A 19,633-nucleotide genomic window follows, 5' to 3' on the forward strand; every position below is an offset into this window, starting at 1 on the left:
AAATACAGATGTTATCCTTAACCCCCTATATTCTGATGTACTTGGTTCCAACCCATTCGGCCTTTGTTCTTACCTCTAATTGAACCCTAATCTCTTTTTTGATTTCTTTAACAGTTGTTGTATGTAGCAATGCTAACTTTCAGAGCTGCAGAACTCCAGTCTGAGTCTTGGGTGTCACATGGTAGCCAAAATTCCAGGGAGGTACCTGTTATACATATAGTGCAGCATCTCAAAATCTAGAAATAATACAGTTCCAGACTAAATGTGACTGCAATCTAGGCCCCTATTTTCTGATAAAGTATTCCCTAAAAGAGACCACATAATATTTGTTCTTTTGTTTCTGGCTTATTTTACACCATATAATGTCACCAAGGTTCATTCGCCTTGTTGCATGCCTCACAACTTCATTCTTTTCTGTAGATGCACAGTATTCGATCATATGTATACACCACTGTTTGCCATTCTACTTCTCCTTGTACTCTTTGGCCACTTCCATTCATTAGGCATCATGGATAATGTCCAAAATAAATAATCCATGTCTCGCGGTATCCTCACTTAAGTTGTACAATCATCAGTACTCTCAATTTATACAATTTTCATTGCTCCCGAGAGAAAAATAACTGATAAATACATCCTCACCAAATAGGAAATCCAAACTTCCCCTTAACTCTTGTCCTACTTCCAAATTATTTATCCCTGATCTTGCTGTGGTACTGTTGATGTCTTCCTGTTAAACAACCAACAGCATGCATTAGTAGTTTACCCTCATACCACCTCTATTATTGACTCTGTACATGATCATACCTTTGAAGTAGTTCATATAGGAACTTGTTATTTGTAGTGTTAATCAGTGGATACATGGCTCTGTACAATCCCTTTCAATCATGTTCGCCTTCAGTATGGCAATATTATAAAACCACTAATGAACTGCCATCACTTCTGTTCATTCCCTTACATTTAAGTTCAACCTCATTAGCTAACAGTTCACTAGCTTCTGTGTATCTCTAGGTCCCCTATATTCTGTATTATAGCCTCAGAGTTTACCTTTACCGTGGTTATAAAAGTGAGATCATACAGTATCTATCCTTTTGTGTCTGCTTTATTTCATTCAGCATTATATCCTCAAGGTTCATCCATGTTGTCATATGCTTCAGGACCTAATTTCATCTTACTGTTGCACAATATTACATTGTATGTCTATACCACATTTTGTTTATCCACTCGTCTGTTGATGGGCAATTGGACTATTTCCATCTTTCGGCATTTGTGAATAATGCTGCTGTGAACATCAGTGAGCAAATGTCTATTTTTGTCACTGCTTTCAGCTCTTCTGGGTATATACCGAGTAGTGCTATTGCCGGGTTGTAAGGCAGCTTGATATTTAGTTTTCCAAGGAAGCACCAGACTGTCTTCTATAGCGGCTGTACCATTATTCATACCCACCAGCAGTGTATAAGTATCCCAATTTCTTCACATCCTTTCCAACATTTATAGTTTCGTGTTTGTTTAATAGCAGCCATTCTTGTCTGTGTAAGGTGATATCTCATTGTAGTCTTAATTTGCATTTCCCTTATAGCTAATGAAAGTAGACATCTCTTTATGTGCTTTTGAGCCATCTGTATTTGCTTATACAGGATTTCAAACCATTATCCAATATGTGATTTCCAAATATTTTCTCCCACTGAATTGACTGCCTTTTCACTTCTTTGACAAAGTCCTTTGAAACACAGAAACATTTGAATTTGAGGGGTTCCTGTTATCTGTTTTTTCTTTCATTGTTTGTACTTTGTGTGTAAAGTTTGGGAAGCTACTTCCTACTACTAGGTGTTATTTTTCTTATATTTTCTTCTAGTTTTATGGTACTGGCTCTTATATTTAGGCCTTTGATCCACTTTGAATTAATTTTTGTATAGGGTAAAAAGGGTCGTCTTTCATTCTTTTGGCTATCGATACCCAGTTCTCCCATGCGTTTATTGAAAATACTATTCTGTGGATTTCCCCACCCCTTTAAATAATTTTTTTTTAGTTGAAACTAAAACCACACTCATTTATTTACTTATTTTAAATATTTTAATTTTTATTGTAAACCGTTTTTTTTTTTTTTTTTTTTTGCATGGGCAGGCACCAGGAATTGAACCCCAGTCTCTGACATGTCAGGTGAGAATTCTGCCTGCTGAGCCTCTGTGGTCCACACTATTTTTATTGTAAACCTTAACAAACAAATTATACAAACATTCTTGACATACAGACTTTCTATACATGGTATACAGTCAGTGGCTCACAATATCACACAGTTGTGTATTCATTATCATGATCATTTTTTTGAACATTTACATCTCTCCAGCAAAAGAAAGAAAAAAGAAAAAACTCATATATGTCATACCCCTTACCCCTCCCTCTCATTGGCAGCTAGTATATCAATCTACTCAATTTATTTTAACCTTTGTTCCCCCTATTATTTGTGTTTTTTTATCTATATTTTTTTATTCATCTGTCTATACCCTGGATAAAAGGAGCATTGGACACAAGGTTTTCACAATCATCCCACACTCATTTATTTAAAAAGAGGAAAAGAGATGTTTGAGTTGGAAAAAACAAAGTGCCTTGCCTTCAGCATTTTAGGAGAGATTACTCATAAGTGAAAAACAAGTAATTTTTGGTGGACTATATTCCTTTCCCCTCTTTTTCCCCACATTTTTTCTTATACTTAAATCAGAGGTAAAAAAAAAAATGATTATACAATGTTTCAGACTTGAAATAAACTTTCTTAGTATTGGCAGACAATACCACTATAATAATATGTGTGTGTATTTGCTGCTGAATGTCCTGCTAAATAAAGGTGAACTGTGTAGCTGTCATTTAGACGATAAATTGCTGTGATCCTTTAGCTGTATGTAAGATACTATGAGGCTTTTAGATTCATTTGCAGGATAAGGACTAATTTCATTGGACATTTTGGGCTTTTCCATTATATAGACAAGACCAAGCCTTTTATATTAAATGTACAGAATTGGGCTTAATCACTATCTCCTTGTAGCTGTCATTGTTTTCCATCTTGGCTGGTCAGGTGTATTTTGAAGTTATGCTATTGCAATCTGAATTGAAAGAATATTTGCTTTGGGAGATTTATTGGGGAAGATATTTATGAACTGCCAAAAGTGATTCTCTGAAAGGAATAGACATAACTTGATATGTTGATCTATTAGTTCCCCATTGAGACAGGCTTTAAAAATTTTAGAAAGCATAGGACAGGAAATATTAGAATTGAGTGCTTTTTGGTATATGTGATTGACAAATGGGTTCAAATAATTTGTATGATTAATTATACATTATTATAATGCTCATTCTGAGAACTTAAGATTTTTCCCACAAGTGCTGTGAATATTTAAAATTTGATCTTTTAGGTCAAATCATAAATATGAAATGCCTAAAATCAATTTGAAAATTCAAGTAAACACTGATAAAAATGCATCATGCTAGATTGTCAGTAAATATGATTCTTCTAGTTTAGAAAGGCACATAAGAGAAATACTGTGGTGAGTCACAGGACAAAAGAGTTGTACTTATAAAGAATCATATTCTAAAAATTACATTTATTTAGTGTTTTATTATATTTTATTGTTATATTATTATATAATATATTAAATTATATATTTTATTATATTTCACCTCCATTACCTCATTTCCTGAGGCACATGTCTTTATTGCGGAAGAAACTGAATGTTAGAAAGGCTGAGCGATATGTCTGAAGTTACATACAGTGTTTGATGAAACTGGTATTTGAAACTAATTCACATAATCTCTAATGCAGTATTCTTTCTATTTTGTCTTTTTTCCCCCTTTTTAAAAAATTTAATTTAGTATTCTTTTTTACTGTAGTACATAACTTAAAATTTGCCATATAACTGTTTTATGAGTACAATTCAGTGAAATTGAATATCTTTTCTATGTCTTGTTGCCTGGTTAAAACTTGAATTTATATACACTTTAAGACACAGAAAAATTAAACTCAGTATATTGTCTTATGTGTTGTATTTACTGAGGTGTTTGTTGTATACTAGAAATAATACTGGAACTTATGTTTCAGCCCCTCTGAAGGCAAGGGGCATATCTCTATTTTGTGTTTTTCTTTTGAACTTGATTCTTCCCAAGTCCTTAGGAATGTGTTGTCTTGATATGTGATGCTGAGATATGCAGGAGGACATTGCTACTGATTCTTTTTCCACCTAGTACTGATGATCAGTTAGCCAATGAACAATCTGTCACCCTTTACATAGTCTCACTCAGATCTACCCCTACCGTGGCCCCTGTTAACCTATATATTCTAGTTTCTGACCCTTTGGATTTTCTTATTCTAATTATTTCTTATCAGTGAGAGTATTGGCTATTTGTCTTTTTGTGTCTGGCTCATTTCACTCAACATGCTGTCTTCAAGGTTCATCTATATTATAGCATTCATCAGAACTTCATTCCTTTTCATGGCCGAATAATATTTCTTTGTGTGTATATACTAAATTTTGATTATTTATTCATTGGTTGAAGGGCATTTGAGTTGAGTCTCTGCTTTCCATTCTTTGGGGTATATACCTAGAAGTGGGATTGCTGGGTTATATGGTAATTGCATATTTAGCTTTCTGAGGAACCACCAAATGGTCTTTCACAGTGGCTGCTCCATTTTACATTCTCGCCAGCAATGAGTAAGTGTTCCTCTGTCTCCACATCTTCTCCAACACTTGTAATTTTCTGTTCTGTAATAGTAACCATTCTTGTGGGTGTGAAATGGTATCTCATTGTGATTTTGATTTGCATTTCCCTAATATTAATGATGTTGGGCATCTCTTCATGTGTTTTTTGGCCATGTGTGTATGTTCTTCGGAAAAATGTCTATTCAAGTCTTTTGCTCATTTTTTAATTGCATTTGTCTTTTTGTTAAGTTGTGGGATTTCTTTGTATATTCTGAATATTAAACCCTGGCTAGATTTATTCCTAGATATTTGATTCTTTTAGTTGCTATTGTAAATGAAATTTTTTTCTTGATTTCTTCTTCAGATTGTTCATTACTTTATATAGAAACACTACTGATTTTTGTGTTTTGATCTTGCACCTCACCAATTTCCTGAATTCGTTTATTAGTTCTAGTAGCTTTGTTGTGGATTTTTCAGGATTTTCTGTATGTAGGATCATGTCATCTGAAAATAGGGAAAGTTTTATTTCTTCCTTTCCAATTTAGATGCCTTTTATTTCTTTTTCTTACATAATTGCTCTATCCAGAATTTCGAATACAGTATTAGTAGTGGTGACAGTGGACATCCTTTTTTTGTTCCTGATCTTAGGGAAACAGATATTAGTATTTCATCATTGTGTAGATATTAGCTGTGAGTTTTTCATATTTGCTCTTTATTATGTTGAGGAAGTTTCCTTCATTTTAGTTTCCTTGGATGCTGAGGGAAAAAAAAACATGAAATGGGTTGGTTAAACAGTATTAGCTCAAAGTTTTGAAGCTAAGAGAAAGCCCAAATCAAGGTGTCATCAAGGCTATGATTTCTTTCCAAAGACTGGCATTCTGTGGCTGGTTGCCAGCAGTCAGTGGTTTTGGTTCCTCTGTCGCATAGCAATGCATATGGGAGCCTCTTCTGGCCTATCTGTTCTCTTCTGGGTTCTGTTGAATTTCAGTTTCTTGTTTCTTGTCGCTTTCTCTCTGTCTGAACTTCATTCTGCTTAGAAAGGACTCCACTAATGGATTAAGACCCACCCTGATTGAGGTGGGCCACATCTTAACTAAAGGTCCTATTTACAATGGGTTCATAGTCACAGGAATAGATCAAGTTTAAAAGCATGTTTTTCTCAGGTGCAAGCAGCTCCAACCCCCCACACCTTCTATTACTCGTTTTCAAAATATTTTTGTCAAGGAGGGGTACTTGGGAGAGGAAGGAGGAAATACTAAGCTTCCCCATCTGGGGACTTCCTAATATTCTCACAGGCAGTGGGGACTACCAGTTCAATAGGCTGAGCCTTCAATCTTGGTTTTTTCTCCTATGAAACTTATTCTTGCAAAGGAGAAGCTAAGCCTACTTATAGTTATGCCTAAGAGTCACCCTCAGAAAACCTCTTTTGTTGCTCAGATGTAGCCCCTCTCTCTAAGCCAACTTGACAGATGAACTCACTGCCCATCTCCCCTACCTCCCCTACCTGAGATATAACTTCTAGGGGCGTAAATCTCCCTGGCAAGGTGGGACAGGACTCCTGGGATCATCCAGAACCCAGCATCATGGGATTGAGAAAACCTTCTTTACCAAAAGGGAGAAGAGAGAAATGAGAGAAAATAAAATTTCAGTAGCTGAGAGATTTCAAACAGATTCAAGAGGTTATCCTGGAGGTTATTCTTATGCATTATACAGATATCCCTTTTTAGTTTATGTTATATTGGAGTGGCTTGAGGGAAGTACCTGAAACTGCTGAACTGTATTCCAGTAGCCTTGATTTTTGAAGATGATTATATAACTGTATAGCTTTTTCAGTGTGACCATGTGACTGTGAAAACCTTGTGTCTGATGCTCCGTTTATTCAGGATATGGATAGATGAGAAAAAAAATAAGGACAAAAAAATACCTAAATAATAGAGGGTGGTAAGGCGTAAAAAAAAATGCATAGGTTGAAATGCTAGTGGTCAGTGAGAGGGAATGGTAAGGAAATAAGGATATATGAGTTTTTTCTTTTTCTTATTCTTTTTCCGGAGTGACGCAAATGTTCTAAAAATGATCATGGTAATGAATACACAACTGTGATGGAAAAAAGAAAGGTTGCTAGGTTTTGTCAAGTATTGTTTCTTCATCATTTGAGATGATCATGTGTTTTTTTCCCTCTGTACTCTTAATGTGATGTATTACATTAATTTATTTTCTTATGCTGAATCACCCTTGCATACCTGTCATAAATCTCACTTGATCATGGTGTCTACTTCTTTTAATGTACTACTGGATTTGTTTGCTGCTATTTTCTTGAGGATTTTTGTCTGTGTTCATAAGAGATATTGATCTGTTGTTTCCTTGTGTTATCTTTATCTGGCTTTGGCATGAGGATGGTGATGTTGGCCTCAGAGAATGAGGTAGTGATCCTTCCTCTTAAGTTTTCTGGAAGAGTTTGAGCAGGATTGGTGTTGCTTCTTGGAGTAGTGAAGCCAACTGATACTGGGTTTTTCTTTGTTGGGAATTGTTCCACCTCCCCTCCTTGTACTTTTCTGGTTTTTTTTTGTTGTTGTTGTTTGTTTTTTTGTTCTGTTTATTTTTTAAACAACTTTATCCACATACCATGCAATCCATCATAAGTGTACAATCAGTGGCTTCAGGTATGATCACATAGTTATGCACTCACAACTCCAGTCTATATGAGAAAAATCCCATTTCTTCCAAAAAGAAAGAAAGAAAAAAAAAAGCATACCTCTCCCTTACATCCCCATTACTGACATTGTTTTGGAATAATGCTTTTGTTATAGTTAATGAAAGATTATTACATTGTTTACTGTTAACTGTAGACCTTAGTCTGCATTAATTGTATTTTTCCCATGTACCGTCCCATTTTTAATACCTTGTAATAGTGATAGATGTTTTTTCCAGTTCATGTAAAAACTTCCTTATATTTGTACAATTAGCCACTGTCATCCTGCACTCTAGTTTTTACTAAGTTATACAGTCCCAGTTTTTATCCTCTAGCTTCCCTTCTGGTGACATACATGACCCTAACCTCCTCTTTCAACCATACTCACACTCAGCTTTATTCATTATACTTAAAGTACTTAAAGTATTGTGCTATCCATTTCTAAACCTCTTCAATTAATTAATTAATTAAACATTCTGTACTTATTAAACATCAATTGCCCAATCTCTATCCTCTTTTTCCTGATAACATGTATTCTCAAATTTAACTGTCAGTGTTTGCTCATTTATAGTTAGTTAGTTTATAATTGTGAGACCATACAGTGTTTGTCCTTTTGTTTCTGGCTTACTTTGTTCACTGTAATATCCTCGATTCATCCACCTTATTGCATAAATCATGACTACATTCCATCATACAGCTTATAATATTTTGTTGTATGTATATACCACAGTTTGTTTATCCATTCGTCTGTTGATGAACATTTGTGCTGTTTCCATCTGTCAGTCATGAATAATGTTGCTATAAGTTTGCGTGCAAATGTCTATTTGTGTCCCTACTTTCATTCTTTCGAGTATATACGTAGAAACTGGAATTGCCAGATCTACTAACAGTGAATAAGTGAACCAACAGTTTTCTGGGGTTTTTTTTGTGATTTTGGCCGTTTTAGTAGGAGTGAAATGTTATCTCGTGGTTTTGATTTGCATTTCCCCAATAGCTCTTGAAGTTGACCATGTTTTCATATGCTTTTTGACCATTTGTATTTCCTTTTTGGAAAAATATCCATGTCTTTTGCACATTTTTAATTGAATTGTCTTTTTGTTGAGTGTTGGAAGGTTTTTGATTACTGATTCAATCTCTTTATTAGTTGTTTTTTGAGATCTGCTTCTTCCTAGGTCAGGTAGGTAATTTGCATGTTTCTAAGAATTTGGCCTGTTTATTTACATGATCTAATTTGTTGGCATACAGTTCATAGTATCCTTTTGTCCTTTTTATTTCTTTGGTGTCGGAGATTTTGCTTTCTTTCATTTTTTATTTTTGTTTTGGAGGTCCTCTTTCCATTTCTGATTTAATTGTATGTGTCCTCATTTTTAATTTGTTTATATAGCTAAAGGTTTGTCAATTTTATTGCTTTTTTTGAAAGAACCAGCTTTTGGTTCTGTTGATTCTGTTGTTTTATACTCTCTATTTCATTTATCTCCACTCTAATATTTGTTATCTCCTTCCTTCTGCCTCCTTTGGTTTTAATTTGCTCTTGTTTTTCTGGGTTCTCCAGTTTTGAGGATCTGATTTAATATCTTTCTTCCTTTTTTAACATAAGCATTTAGAGCTATAAATTTCCCTCTCAGCACTGCCTTTACTGCATCCTGTAAGTTTTGGTATGTTGTGCTTTAATTTTTATTTGCCGCAAGATATTTCTTAGTTTCTTGTGATTTCTTCTTTGATCTATTGGTTAAGAGTATGTTGTTTAATTTCCACATATTTGTGAATTTTCCATTTCTCCCTGTTATTGATTTCTAACTTCATTCAGTTATGATCAGAGAAGAAACATTGTATGATTTCGGTATTTTCCAGCTATTGAGACTTGTTTTGTGACCCAACATATAGTCTGTCCTGAAGAATGATCTCTGTGCACTAGAGGAGAATGGATATTCTGATGCTATTGGTTCAAGTGTTCTATATTTGTCTGTTATACACCTAACTGGTTTAGGGTATCATTCAGGTCTTCTATTTCCTTGCTGATCTTCTGTCTAGATGTTCTATCCATTATTATAAGCGATGTGTTGAATTCTCCCACTGTTAATGTAGAACTGCCTGTTTCCTCCTTCAAATCCATCAATATTTGTTTCATATATTTTAGGGCTATGTTTTTGTGTGCATATATATTTATAATTGTTATATTTGTTTAATTGACCCCTTTATCAGTATATAATGACCTTTTTTGTTCCTTTTAACAGTTTTTGATTTAAAGTCTATTTTATCTGATATTGGTACAGCTACCCCAACTCTTTTTTGGGTATTACTTGCATGGTATGTATTTTTTCTCTCCTTTCACTTTCAACCTACTGATGCCTTTGCATTTAAGGTGAGTCTCTTGTAGTAAACAGCATATAGTTGGGTTATGCTTATTTACCCATTCTGCTAATCTCTGCCTTTTGACTGGAGGGTTTAATCCATTTACTTTTTTTTTTTTTTTTTTTACTTTTGTTATTGTATAATATAACAAATATACACAGCAAAGAAATAAAAAAGCAATCGTTTTCAAAGCAGTCTTCAAAAAGTGGTTACAGACTATATCCCAGAGTTTGTCATGGTCTACCATACAATCCTCTCATAGTTTTCCTTCTTAGCTGCTCTAGAATATAGAATGCTAAAGGGCTTAAATACTTTTTTATCATAACAATCAACTTTTTTTCCTTCTTTTTTTGTGAACAATAACATATATACAAAACAGCTATAAATTTCAAAGCATAGCACCACAATTATTTGTAGAACATAGTTCAGACTTTGACATGGGCTACAATTTCACAATTTCAGGTTTTTGTGTCTAGCTGCTCTAAAATACTGAAGACTAAAAGAGATACCAATTTAATGAGTCAGCATTCATACTCATTTGTTAAATCCTATCTTCTATGTATAATTCCACCATCACCTTTGATCTTTCCATACCTGTCTTTAGTTGTTTGGGCTATGGCAATTCTAAATTTTTGCTGTTGGAAGGGTCTGTCACTAATATGGGGTAGGGAGGTGGAACTGTCTGATGTTCTGGAGAGGCTGGTCTAGGTTTCAGGACTTATCTGGACCAGGGACCCATCTGGAGGTTGTCGGTTTCTGGAAACTTACTCTAGTGCATGGAACCCTTGTGAAATCTTATATATTGCCCTAGGTGTTCTTTAGGATTGGCTGGAATGGTCCTGGTTGGGGATTGGCAGGTTATGACAGGTAGCAAGGTCTACCTGAAGCTTGTGTAAAAGCAACTTCCAGAGTAGCCTCTCAACTCTATTTGAACTCTCTCTGCCACTGATACTTTATTAATTACACTTCTTTTCCCCCTTTGGTCAGGATGTAATAATTGTTGATCCCATGGTACCAGTTCTGGATTCATCCCTGGGAGTCCTCTCCCACGTCACCAGGGAGACTTTCACCCCTGGATATCATGTCCAACGTAGGGTTTCACTTGCAGAATTGGGCTTAGAGAGTGTGAGGCTACATCTGAGCAACAAAAGAGGTCCTCCAGAAGTAACTCTTAGGCACGCCTATAGGTAGTCTAAGCTTCTCCACTGCCTACGTAAGCTTCACCAGAGTAAGCCTCATGACTGAAGGCATGGCCTATTGATTTGGGTATCCCTGAGGTTTGACACAGTATTGGGATTTCCTGATGGGAAGGGTTTTAATAGTTCTATAATCTTTCTCCTCTCCCTCAGGTACTTTGCTAGTACTTTTTGATTATTAATCTGTCCACATTTAAGGTACTGATAATACAGGACTTTCTTCTGCCATTTTGCTAGTTAGTTTTTATAAGTCTTAAACTTTTTTTGACCCTCAATTCTTCCCTTAATGCCTACTCTCATAGTTTTTGTATTGTTCTGTATTGAGTTCCTTCTCTTTTCTCTCTGGATATATTTTCATGTATTTTCTTTGTGGTTACCAGGGGTTAAAATTTAACATCCTAAATATATAACAATCATTCTTTATTTGATACTGAATTAACTTCAATACATGTATCTATTCTAATATCCCTCCGCCCCTCACCTTTTTAAATACTTGTTACATATCATATCTTTGTCTGTAGTAAGTTCAAATCATAGATTTATCATTGCTTTTCTGTTTTTTTATTTTAGCTACTTTAAGAAGAAGTGGAGTTACATACTTTAAAATTCAATACATTATATTACTAGCATTTATAATTACCCAAGTGATTACCTTTACCAGAGATCTGTATTTCTTTATCCCACTTTGATCCACTGTCAAGTGTCCTTTCCTTTCGGTCTGAAGAACTCCCTTTAGCATTCGTTGTGTAGCAGGTCTAGTGGTACTGAACTCCCTCAGCTTTTGTTTACCTGGAAATATCTTAATTTCTCCCTCACTTTTGAAAGAAAGTTTTGCTGGACATAAAATTGTTTATTGGCAATTGTTTTCTCTCAACACTTTAAGTACTTCTACCCCTATCTCCTTGCCTCCATCATTTCTGATGAGAGGTCAGCACTTAGTCTAATTGAGACTCCCTTGTACATAGCATGTTGCTTTTCTTTTACAGTTTTCAGAATTCTCTCTTTATCATTTGCTTTAGATATTTTGACCTCTGTGTGTGTGTATATATTTTTCTTCACCTTATCTTGTTTGGTATTTTAATGGATTTCTTGGATATGTCTTCTGTCAAATTTGGAAGGTTTTCTGCAATTATTTCTTTGAATATTCCTCTGTCCATTTCTTTATTCTCCCTCTGGGACTCCTGTGATGTGTATATTGATACATTGAATGCTTTTCCACAGATCTCCTAGGCTATTTTTATTTTTTCTAACTCTTTTTTCTTTCTGGTACTCGGCCTAACTAATTTCATTTGTCTCGTCTTCAAGGTCACAGGTTCTTTCTTTTGCCAGCTCCATTCTGATCTTGCAAACCTCCTGGGAATTTTTCATTTCAATTATTTCTGCATTCACCACCAGTAGTTCTGTTTGGTTCCTTTTTAAAATTTCCATCTCTTTATTGAGGTGTTATATTATTTAGTTCTTTTCTCCATTTTCCTTCATTGCCTTGAGCATATTCAAGATGGGTTTTTTTGGTTTTTTTTTTTAAGTCTTTGTCTGGTATGTCCACAGTCTGGCCTTCTTCATTGATGTTTCTGGATTTTTATCCTCTTTCTTTGGATCATTTTCTGCTTCTTTATCTTGTAATCTTTTATCGCACATTATACATTTTAATATTTTAAATTGTTAATTCAGATTTAGTTCTTAAGTTGTTTCTTTAATTTTTATCCAACTATGGATAAAATCAGAGAGATTTTTCAGTGCCAGGAATTAACAAAACCAAAACAAACCAATGCAAAAACACCTTTCAAAGTCCTTCAGATTGGCTTTTTATTGGCTAGTGGTCTCCTTCAGCGTTCAACCCTCCTATCAAGGTCAGCCCAGGGCGAATGAAAGTGTGGGATCCTCCATCTTTTCTGAACCTGTGTTTGTCCTGGGCTTATGCTTGTTAGTGGCCTTAGGATTCCCTCCATTTATAGGAATTTGAATATCCCCTCTGCTCACCAGGAAACAGACTTTGTCCCTCTCCTCGGTGCTCTACAGCTAGACTTAAAGCAAGTAAACCTTTGCTCCTGGCTACCCTACTCAGTTGTTTCTTATTCTGCTTTTGCTGTCTGAAGCTGTTTTTGCCTGAAGGGCAAATTCTTGGAGAGGGGAGTGAACTGAAGAGGAGTTCCCCCAGGTCAGCTTCCCAGCTGGAAGGTGGCTAGGGACACTCTTACCAGTCTCTCCTTTCTCTTCCTTGGATGCTGCACAACGTTACACTAGACTCCAGAGTTTCAAAATACTTGATTTAGACAGTTCTTACCTGTTTAATAGTTTTCTGGTGGAGGAACTGATTTCTAGAGCTTCTGCTCCATCTTTCTCCCACAGTCAACCTTATTTTTTTTGAGAGTGTATGTTCATCATTTCCTGAATGCATTTCTAAGCCTGATTTCTACTTCATTTGCTTCCTCCACCTGAAACACTCGTACTCTTTTGCTCACTTATGACCCCATATTTGACCACCTGTTGGAATTCTACGCATCTTTCAAAGCCTAGCTCAAATGATGTAACTGTGCAAAGTCTTCATGGATTACTGGAACTGGAAATGATTTCTTCCTCCCAAATACGTATGATTGTACTAATTATTCCTCAAATATTTTGAAATAGTGATTGGAGTCTTTGTCTTATTTCTTCTAATCTATTTTTGTTCTGATGGTGGTTTGTATATAACAGACCTCTGGTTAATATTAGGTAAATGAATAGGAAACAATTGGAAATCCTTAATTTGAATTTTTAAAATGTTAGAAAATACATATAGTCAGCATACAGCATATCAATGCTTTCTATAAAATAGAAATTTTAATATCTAAATACTATCTTTAATAAAAATTACAGAATTTTCCCACTGGAATGATGGTATTATCTATCCTTCCTACTGGCAGATATATATTCCTGCAGATATCTATGTAATTTCTTGGGCTGACAACAGCTCTTTGTTGTACAGGTGTTTACCTTTCAAGGTCATTTGACAATCAGTAGACTACATTTAACTATGGATATGGCTCTAGAATGATATCTTCTTTGTCAGTAATTACATGTTATAGAAGCTGTGTTACAGTATAGTGCTGAAGTTAAAAATTTGTTATGCAAAATTATAGTATATCATTAGATAAGTAAACTATGTCTAAGTCATTTTAGCTTTACTGTCTTTATTAGGCTATCTTTATTTTGTATCCATTATAAAAACTCATGACCAGCTATCCATATATGCCAAATCATACAGCCCAGATATTGTGGCCCTTTGTTTATAAATTTATGTAGTAGTATGTCCTGTGGTAAAGCACAGACTTTGCAACCACAAATAGCCTAGGTTTGAAACCTAACTTTGCCATTTATTAGCTGTGTGACCTTGGAGAAGTACTTCACCTTTCAGTTCCTCTTTCCTTATTTGTCTACAAATTTATCAACTTCTCAGGTTATACATAATTGCTTATTATAGACATATGTAGGTATATAAATGTATCCTCATGAGTATACACACATATATACTTTTAACAAAATAAGGGTCATACTGGGGTTTTTTTTGTTTTTTTTTTTCACATGGGCAGCCACCAGGAATTGAACCCGGGTCTCCCACATGGCAGGCGAGAACTTTGCCTGCTGAGCCACCATGGCCCACCCGATCATACTGTTTTGAATCTTGTGATACTTTAAAATTTTATGAATATTTACTCATGCTATTAAATATACTTCCTAAACATTGTTTTTAGTGACTGCACGGTACTCCATTATGTGAATGTACAAAATGTATTTACCAAATTCCCAATTTCATTTTTTTCCTTCATTTTTGTAATTTCATTGTTACAATGACAATATGTGCACAGTAATTTTGATGTAGCCTTTTACATTTTTTAAAGGTATAGGTTCTTTAAAATAGAATTACTGGGTGAAAGGGCATGAAGTATTTTAATGTACATTTCCAAATTGCTTCCCAAAAGGTTGTATATATTTTATTTAAGAATATTCATTTAGAAATAAACTTGATTTGTAATTGGAGGGTGTTCTAGCTTGCTAGCTGTCGGAGTGCAATATACCAGAAATGGAATGGCTTTTAAAAGGGAGAATTTAATGAGTTGCAAGTTTACAGTTCTAAGGCTGAGAAAATGTCCCAATTAAAACAAGTCTATAGAAATGTCCAGGCACAGGCATCCAGGGAAAGATACCTTGATTCAAGAAGGCTGATGAAGTTCAGGGTCTCTCTCTCTAGTGAGAAGGCATGTGGCGAACACAGTCAGGGCTTCTCTGTCAGCTAGAAGGGCACATGATGAATACGGCCTCATCTGCTAGCTTTCTCTCCTGGCTTCCTGTTCGTGAAGCTCCTCGGAAGGCATTTTCCTTCATCTCCAAAGGTCACTGACTAGTGGACTTTCTGCTTCGTGGTGCTGCAACATTTTCTGCTCTCTCTTGAGTCTCTAATTCTCCAAAATATTTCCTCTTTTATAGGACTCCAATAAACCAATCAAGACCCACCCAAACAGGTGGAGACATGTCATCACCTAATCCAATTTAACAGCCACTCTTGACTAAATCCCATCACCCAGGGAGATGATCTCATTACAGTTTCAAACATACATTATTGAATAGAGATTATTCTACCTTTATGAAATGGGATTTATATTAAAACATGGCTTTTCTTAGGGGGCATACTTCCTTTCAAACCAGCACAGAGGGCTACATATTGTTTTTGTAAGGTGTTTTTGCTTATACCTATTATGTACCAGGTATTGTTAAACCCAAAGGATAGAGCAGTGAACAAACAGATATGGTTGATAACCTCATGGAGCGTCCCTGAATATAAAATTCCAAATATTTGGCGGTGGGTTAAATATATTTAAGGGTCAGAATTAAATCAGTTGTTTACAAAACAGGGAAAACTGTACCTTAATGATCTATCTATGCAATCTATTGTTTTTATTTAGTTCTCCAGTATTTCTAGGATATAGTCCTATATACAGCTACCTAAGGATTTTATTCAGTACTTTTTTTTAGGCTTTATGCTAGGTAAAGAAGATACAGTGTTTTCCAGGAAATATTAGTCTAGTCTCTCTGATATACCTGTAGCCATGTCTGAAGATAAGCAGTTAGTTGGGTTGTTTGCTCAAAGTCCCTTCCCATAACCCCATATTTCTACAATAATTTATCTGGTTATATTTAAATTTCATATCAGAAATATTATCTTAAATTGTAGATACTTTGCCATAATGATACAGTTTCATGGATATTGCATCTGTAATTCATAAACAGGTTGAATCATTTATTTTGGACCAAGAAGATCTGGATAACCCAGTGCTTAAAACAACATCAGAGATATTCTTATCAAGTTCTGCAGAAGGAGCAGACTTACGCACTGTGGATCCAGAGACACAGGCACGACTAGAAGCCTTACTAGAAGCAGCAGGTACTTTTTTATTTTTCTCTTTTCCACCTCTTTAAAAGTCTGTATCTCTTGTAAAATTATACATGATTACCCTAAAAGTATATATATTATATGAAATTTGAAAACTCTTTAAAATCCATTATATTTTTTATTTCTGAAAGAAAATGTTCAAAATTATATTTAAAAATTCTTGTTTGAAAGTTTTCAATGAGTGATTTTTGGGGCTCAACTCACTTTTCTTTTTCAACTCACTTTTTAAAGTATCAGATAACTATTAATGAAAACTTACTTATTATCAATTACATTATAAAATAATGTGTGAGATCAATTTAATTCATCAAATTATGAATCTTTTTATCTGACCCCCTTTAAGGTACTGTGTGCTATCATTTGTTCACTTTAATCTATGTGTAACTTAATTATAGATTATTTTTACTTAGAAGTCATTAATTTAAATATTGAAATGGACGTAAAATGGGTGTAAAGAGGTTGCCTAACTATGTCATCTTGTTTTAAAGTAGCAGAAAAAAAAAATCTCAGTATGCTTTCTCGAAATCTACATATCACTGTTTTATATTGTACAACCTTTCATTATTTACTATACAAAGTTTTTAAGATGAATGTTAACTTTTTCTAATCTTTGTATCTGGCCATTGAGATATTTTTGCTTTGTATGGTACCATCTTTAATTACTTATTTAATATAAATATTTGTGTACATTACACACACATAAGAATTTAATCTAGATTTATTTATAGTTTATTTCTTAAAGTCTTGGCTAGAAACTTGCTAAAACACCATTGCATATCTTGTCCCATGTTAAAAGCTATTAAAATGCAGAAAATTCAAAATAAGTTTAAAAATATATAGTAAATTACATTCAGTTTCTGGGTGCTTTAATATTAAAAATAGGAAGGTGTGCAGAAAAATCACAGAAGTCTTTTTTTTTTTTTTTACTTTTTTTAATTGTACAATATAGCATATATACAAAGCAAAGAAAGGAAAAAACAATAGTTTTCCAAGCACTCTTTAACAAGTAGTTACAGGACATATCCCAGAGTTTGTCATGGGCTATCATACCATCATCTCAGGTTTTTCCTTCTAGCTGCTCCAGAACATAGGAGGCTAGAAGGAATATTTTTTTTATCATCACAATTGACTTCATGTGTGTGTGTGAAAAATCACATATATACAAAAAAGCAAATTTCAAAGCACAGCACAACGATTAGTTGTAGAACAGATTTCAAAGTTTGATATGGGTTAAAATTCCACAATTTAGGTTTTTTTCTTCTAGCTGCTGTAAGATATTGGAGACTAAAAAAATATCAATTTAATGATTTAGCAATCATGTTCGTTTGTTAAACCCTACTTTCTCTGTATAACTCTACCATCACCTTTGATCGTTTTATCCCACTCTTTAGGGGTATTTGGGCTATGGACATTCTAACTTTTTCATGTTGGAAGGGGCTGTCAGTAATACGGAGTAGGGAGATGGAACTAGCTGATGTTCTGGAGAGACAGCAGCCTTTTCATTTATTTCCTGTTGAAGGAAGAAGAAGTATTATACTTCATCAGATATTGACTTAGGGTGAAAATAATAGATTAAAAAATGAGTGTTTTTATACTATTCTTGGAAAGATGTAGGTATTATGTTAGAAATATATTCATGTGATATGATTTTGTTAGTCCTTTAACTTTGCCATGTTATGGAAAAGTATAGATAAAAGTTGTAGCGGATTGGGTTTTTTCGTTTTAGTAGCTTAAATAGTTTCTATTTCTTTTGCTCATGAATCTGTAATTTGGGTAGGGTTCAGATCCAGATGATTCATCTTTTTTTTTTTTTTTTAACATGGGCAGGCAGCAGGAATCGAACCCGGGTCCTTGGGCATGGCAGGCAAGCACTCTTACCTGCTGAGCCACCATGGCCTGCCCCGATTCATCATTGTTATGCAGTCTGTCTTTTATCTCTTTTTGGAACTGATATGAACAAGAATTAGACTGAACAAATTGTTTAAGTATCTAGCAGAAGACTGTTTAATTTAGGGTAAGACTAGTAATGTTTTTAAAAGTGTAAAAGATCATTTAGTTATTTCGCTTGCTATCTCTCCCTTCTGATCTGGATTTCTTGTGAGTCTCTAGTGCTGACAAGATTCCTGAAATGGGAATGCTATGATCACTTCGTAATTTTTCCTCTTGCTCTGGAACTTTACTCTTATTTTGCTTAGAGCAGTGAAGCATGTGGAGGAAAGAATAGATGTTTCTTTCCCTCCAGGCTTCTCTGGACTGATCTCCCTTCCTTTCCCAGACTAAACTTTGTTTACTGGTGGTATTACATCTCTACTCTGGTTTACACTGGGACCTCATTCATCTTGTGTCTGCTACTCTGTGACCCATAATTAAGGTTTTAAACTCATTTGTCTTTGTTTTGGTCACCTCATGATTCTCACCCAACTCTTCTGGTTGGTGCCTTAAGCATTTTTCTTTTCCCATTTTCTTTTTTGGTTCTTAGTAAATCTGGTATGCTAAAACCTCTTAAACAGCAGATACCTTAGAATTGCTTGTTTTCCTATCTATATTGTAGAAAACAAGCCTTGGAAATAATGACTTTCGTCTGCAAGGAGGTGTCAGAAATTGTTCACTTTTAAAATTTTGCATGTTTTGACAGTTTTAACTCCAGACATTGTTGAATATGATTGTGTCAAAAAATTCTCAGATGTCTTTAAAAATGATATGCTCTTTTCTAAAACCTGTGCAAGTCAATTATTTAATGAATACCTTTTTTGTGTGTGTGGGTCAGTATTTTTGTTCATTTTTTGGCCAATGTGTTGAGCTTATAACATTTTAGAGGAATATTTAGACTTGTGTTTTTGTTTGTTTTAAGTGTTGGAGCATCATTTTCTCATCTAGGTATCTTTGATAGAAGTATCTTTTGTGTGTGTGTGCAAGTATCACACTGTTGTAGTTTGCAAAGCATCATCAAACATTTGATATCTCATTGGTTAAGTCTTCCCTTCCTTTTTTAAAGTTCCCCAAAATTTTATTAACTTTTTCTGTCATTTTTTAGCAGTGAAAGGCAATGATTATATTAACTAAAATTTTCTGTCATAGATCACTGACTCCTCAATAAAGATTTATTATCAACTTAGGCATCTGATAGTCCCACTAGACTGTGAGCTCCTTGAGGATAGGCATTATGCCCTATTTTTGTCTTCCTAATGTCTGAAACATCATAAGCACATAATAAATATTAAATATAAGAATGAACTTATTTTAATTTAAAATGTTGCCCCAGAAGATGGTTCTAAGTGAATAT

The 19,633-nt window shown here is 34.5% G+C and overlaps 1 protein-coding gene across 5 annotated transcripts in view; it reads left to right on the top strand.

Annotated features, from left to right (window-relative positions):
- The window catches only part of ANKHD1 (ankyrin repeat and KH domain containing 1), a 147,245-nt gene that overhangs the window by 30,063 nt on the left and 97,549 nt on the right, over window positions 1–19,633 (top strand). For all 5 annotated transcript variants that reach the window (XM_077137183.1, XM_077137184.1, XM_077137186.1 and 2 more), the window contains exon 2: window positions 16,188–16,341. In XM_077137183.1, the coding sequence (XP_076993298.1) occupies window positions 16,188–16,341 (154 nt within the window). The remainder of the gene's footprint in view (window positions 1–16,187; window positions 16,342–19,633) is intronic.

This window comes from Tamandua tetradactyla, chromosome 20, assembly GCF_023851605.1.
Source record: "Tamandua tetradactyla isolate mTamTet1 chromosome 20, mTamTet1.pri, whole genome shotgun sequence".
NCBI classification, from domain to species: Eukaryota; Metazoa; Chordata; class Mammalia; order Pilosa; family Myrmecophagidae; genus Tamandua; species Tamandua tetradactyla.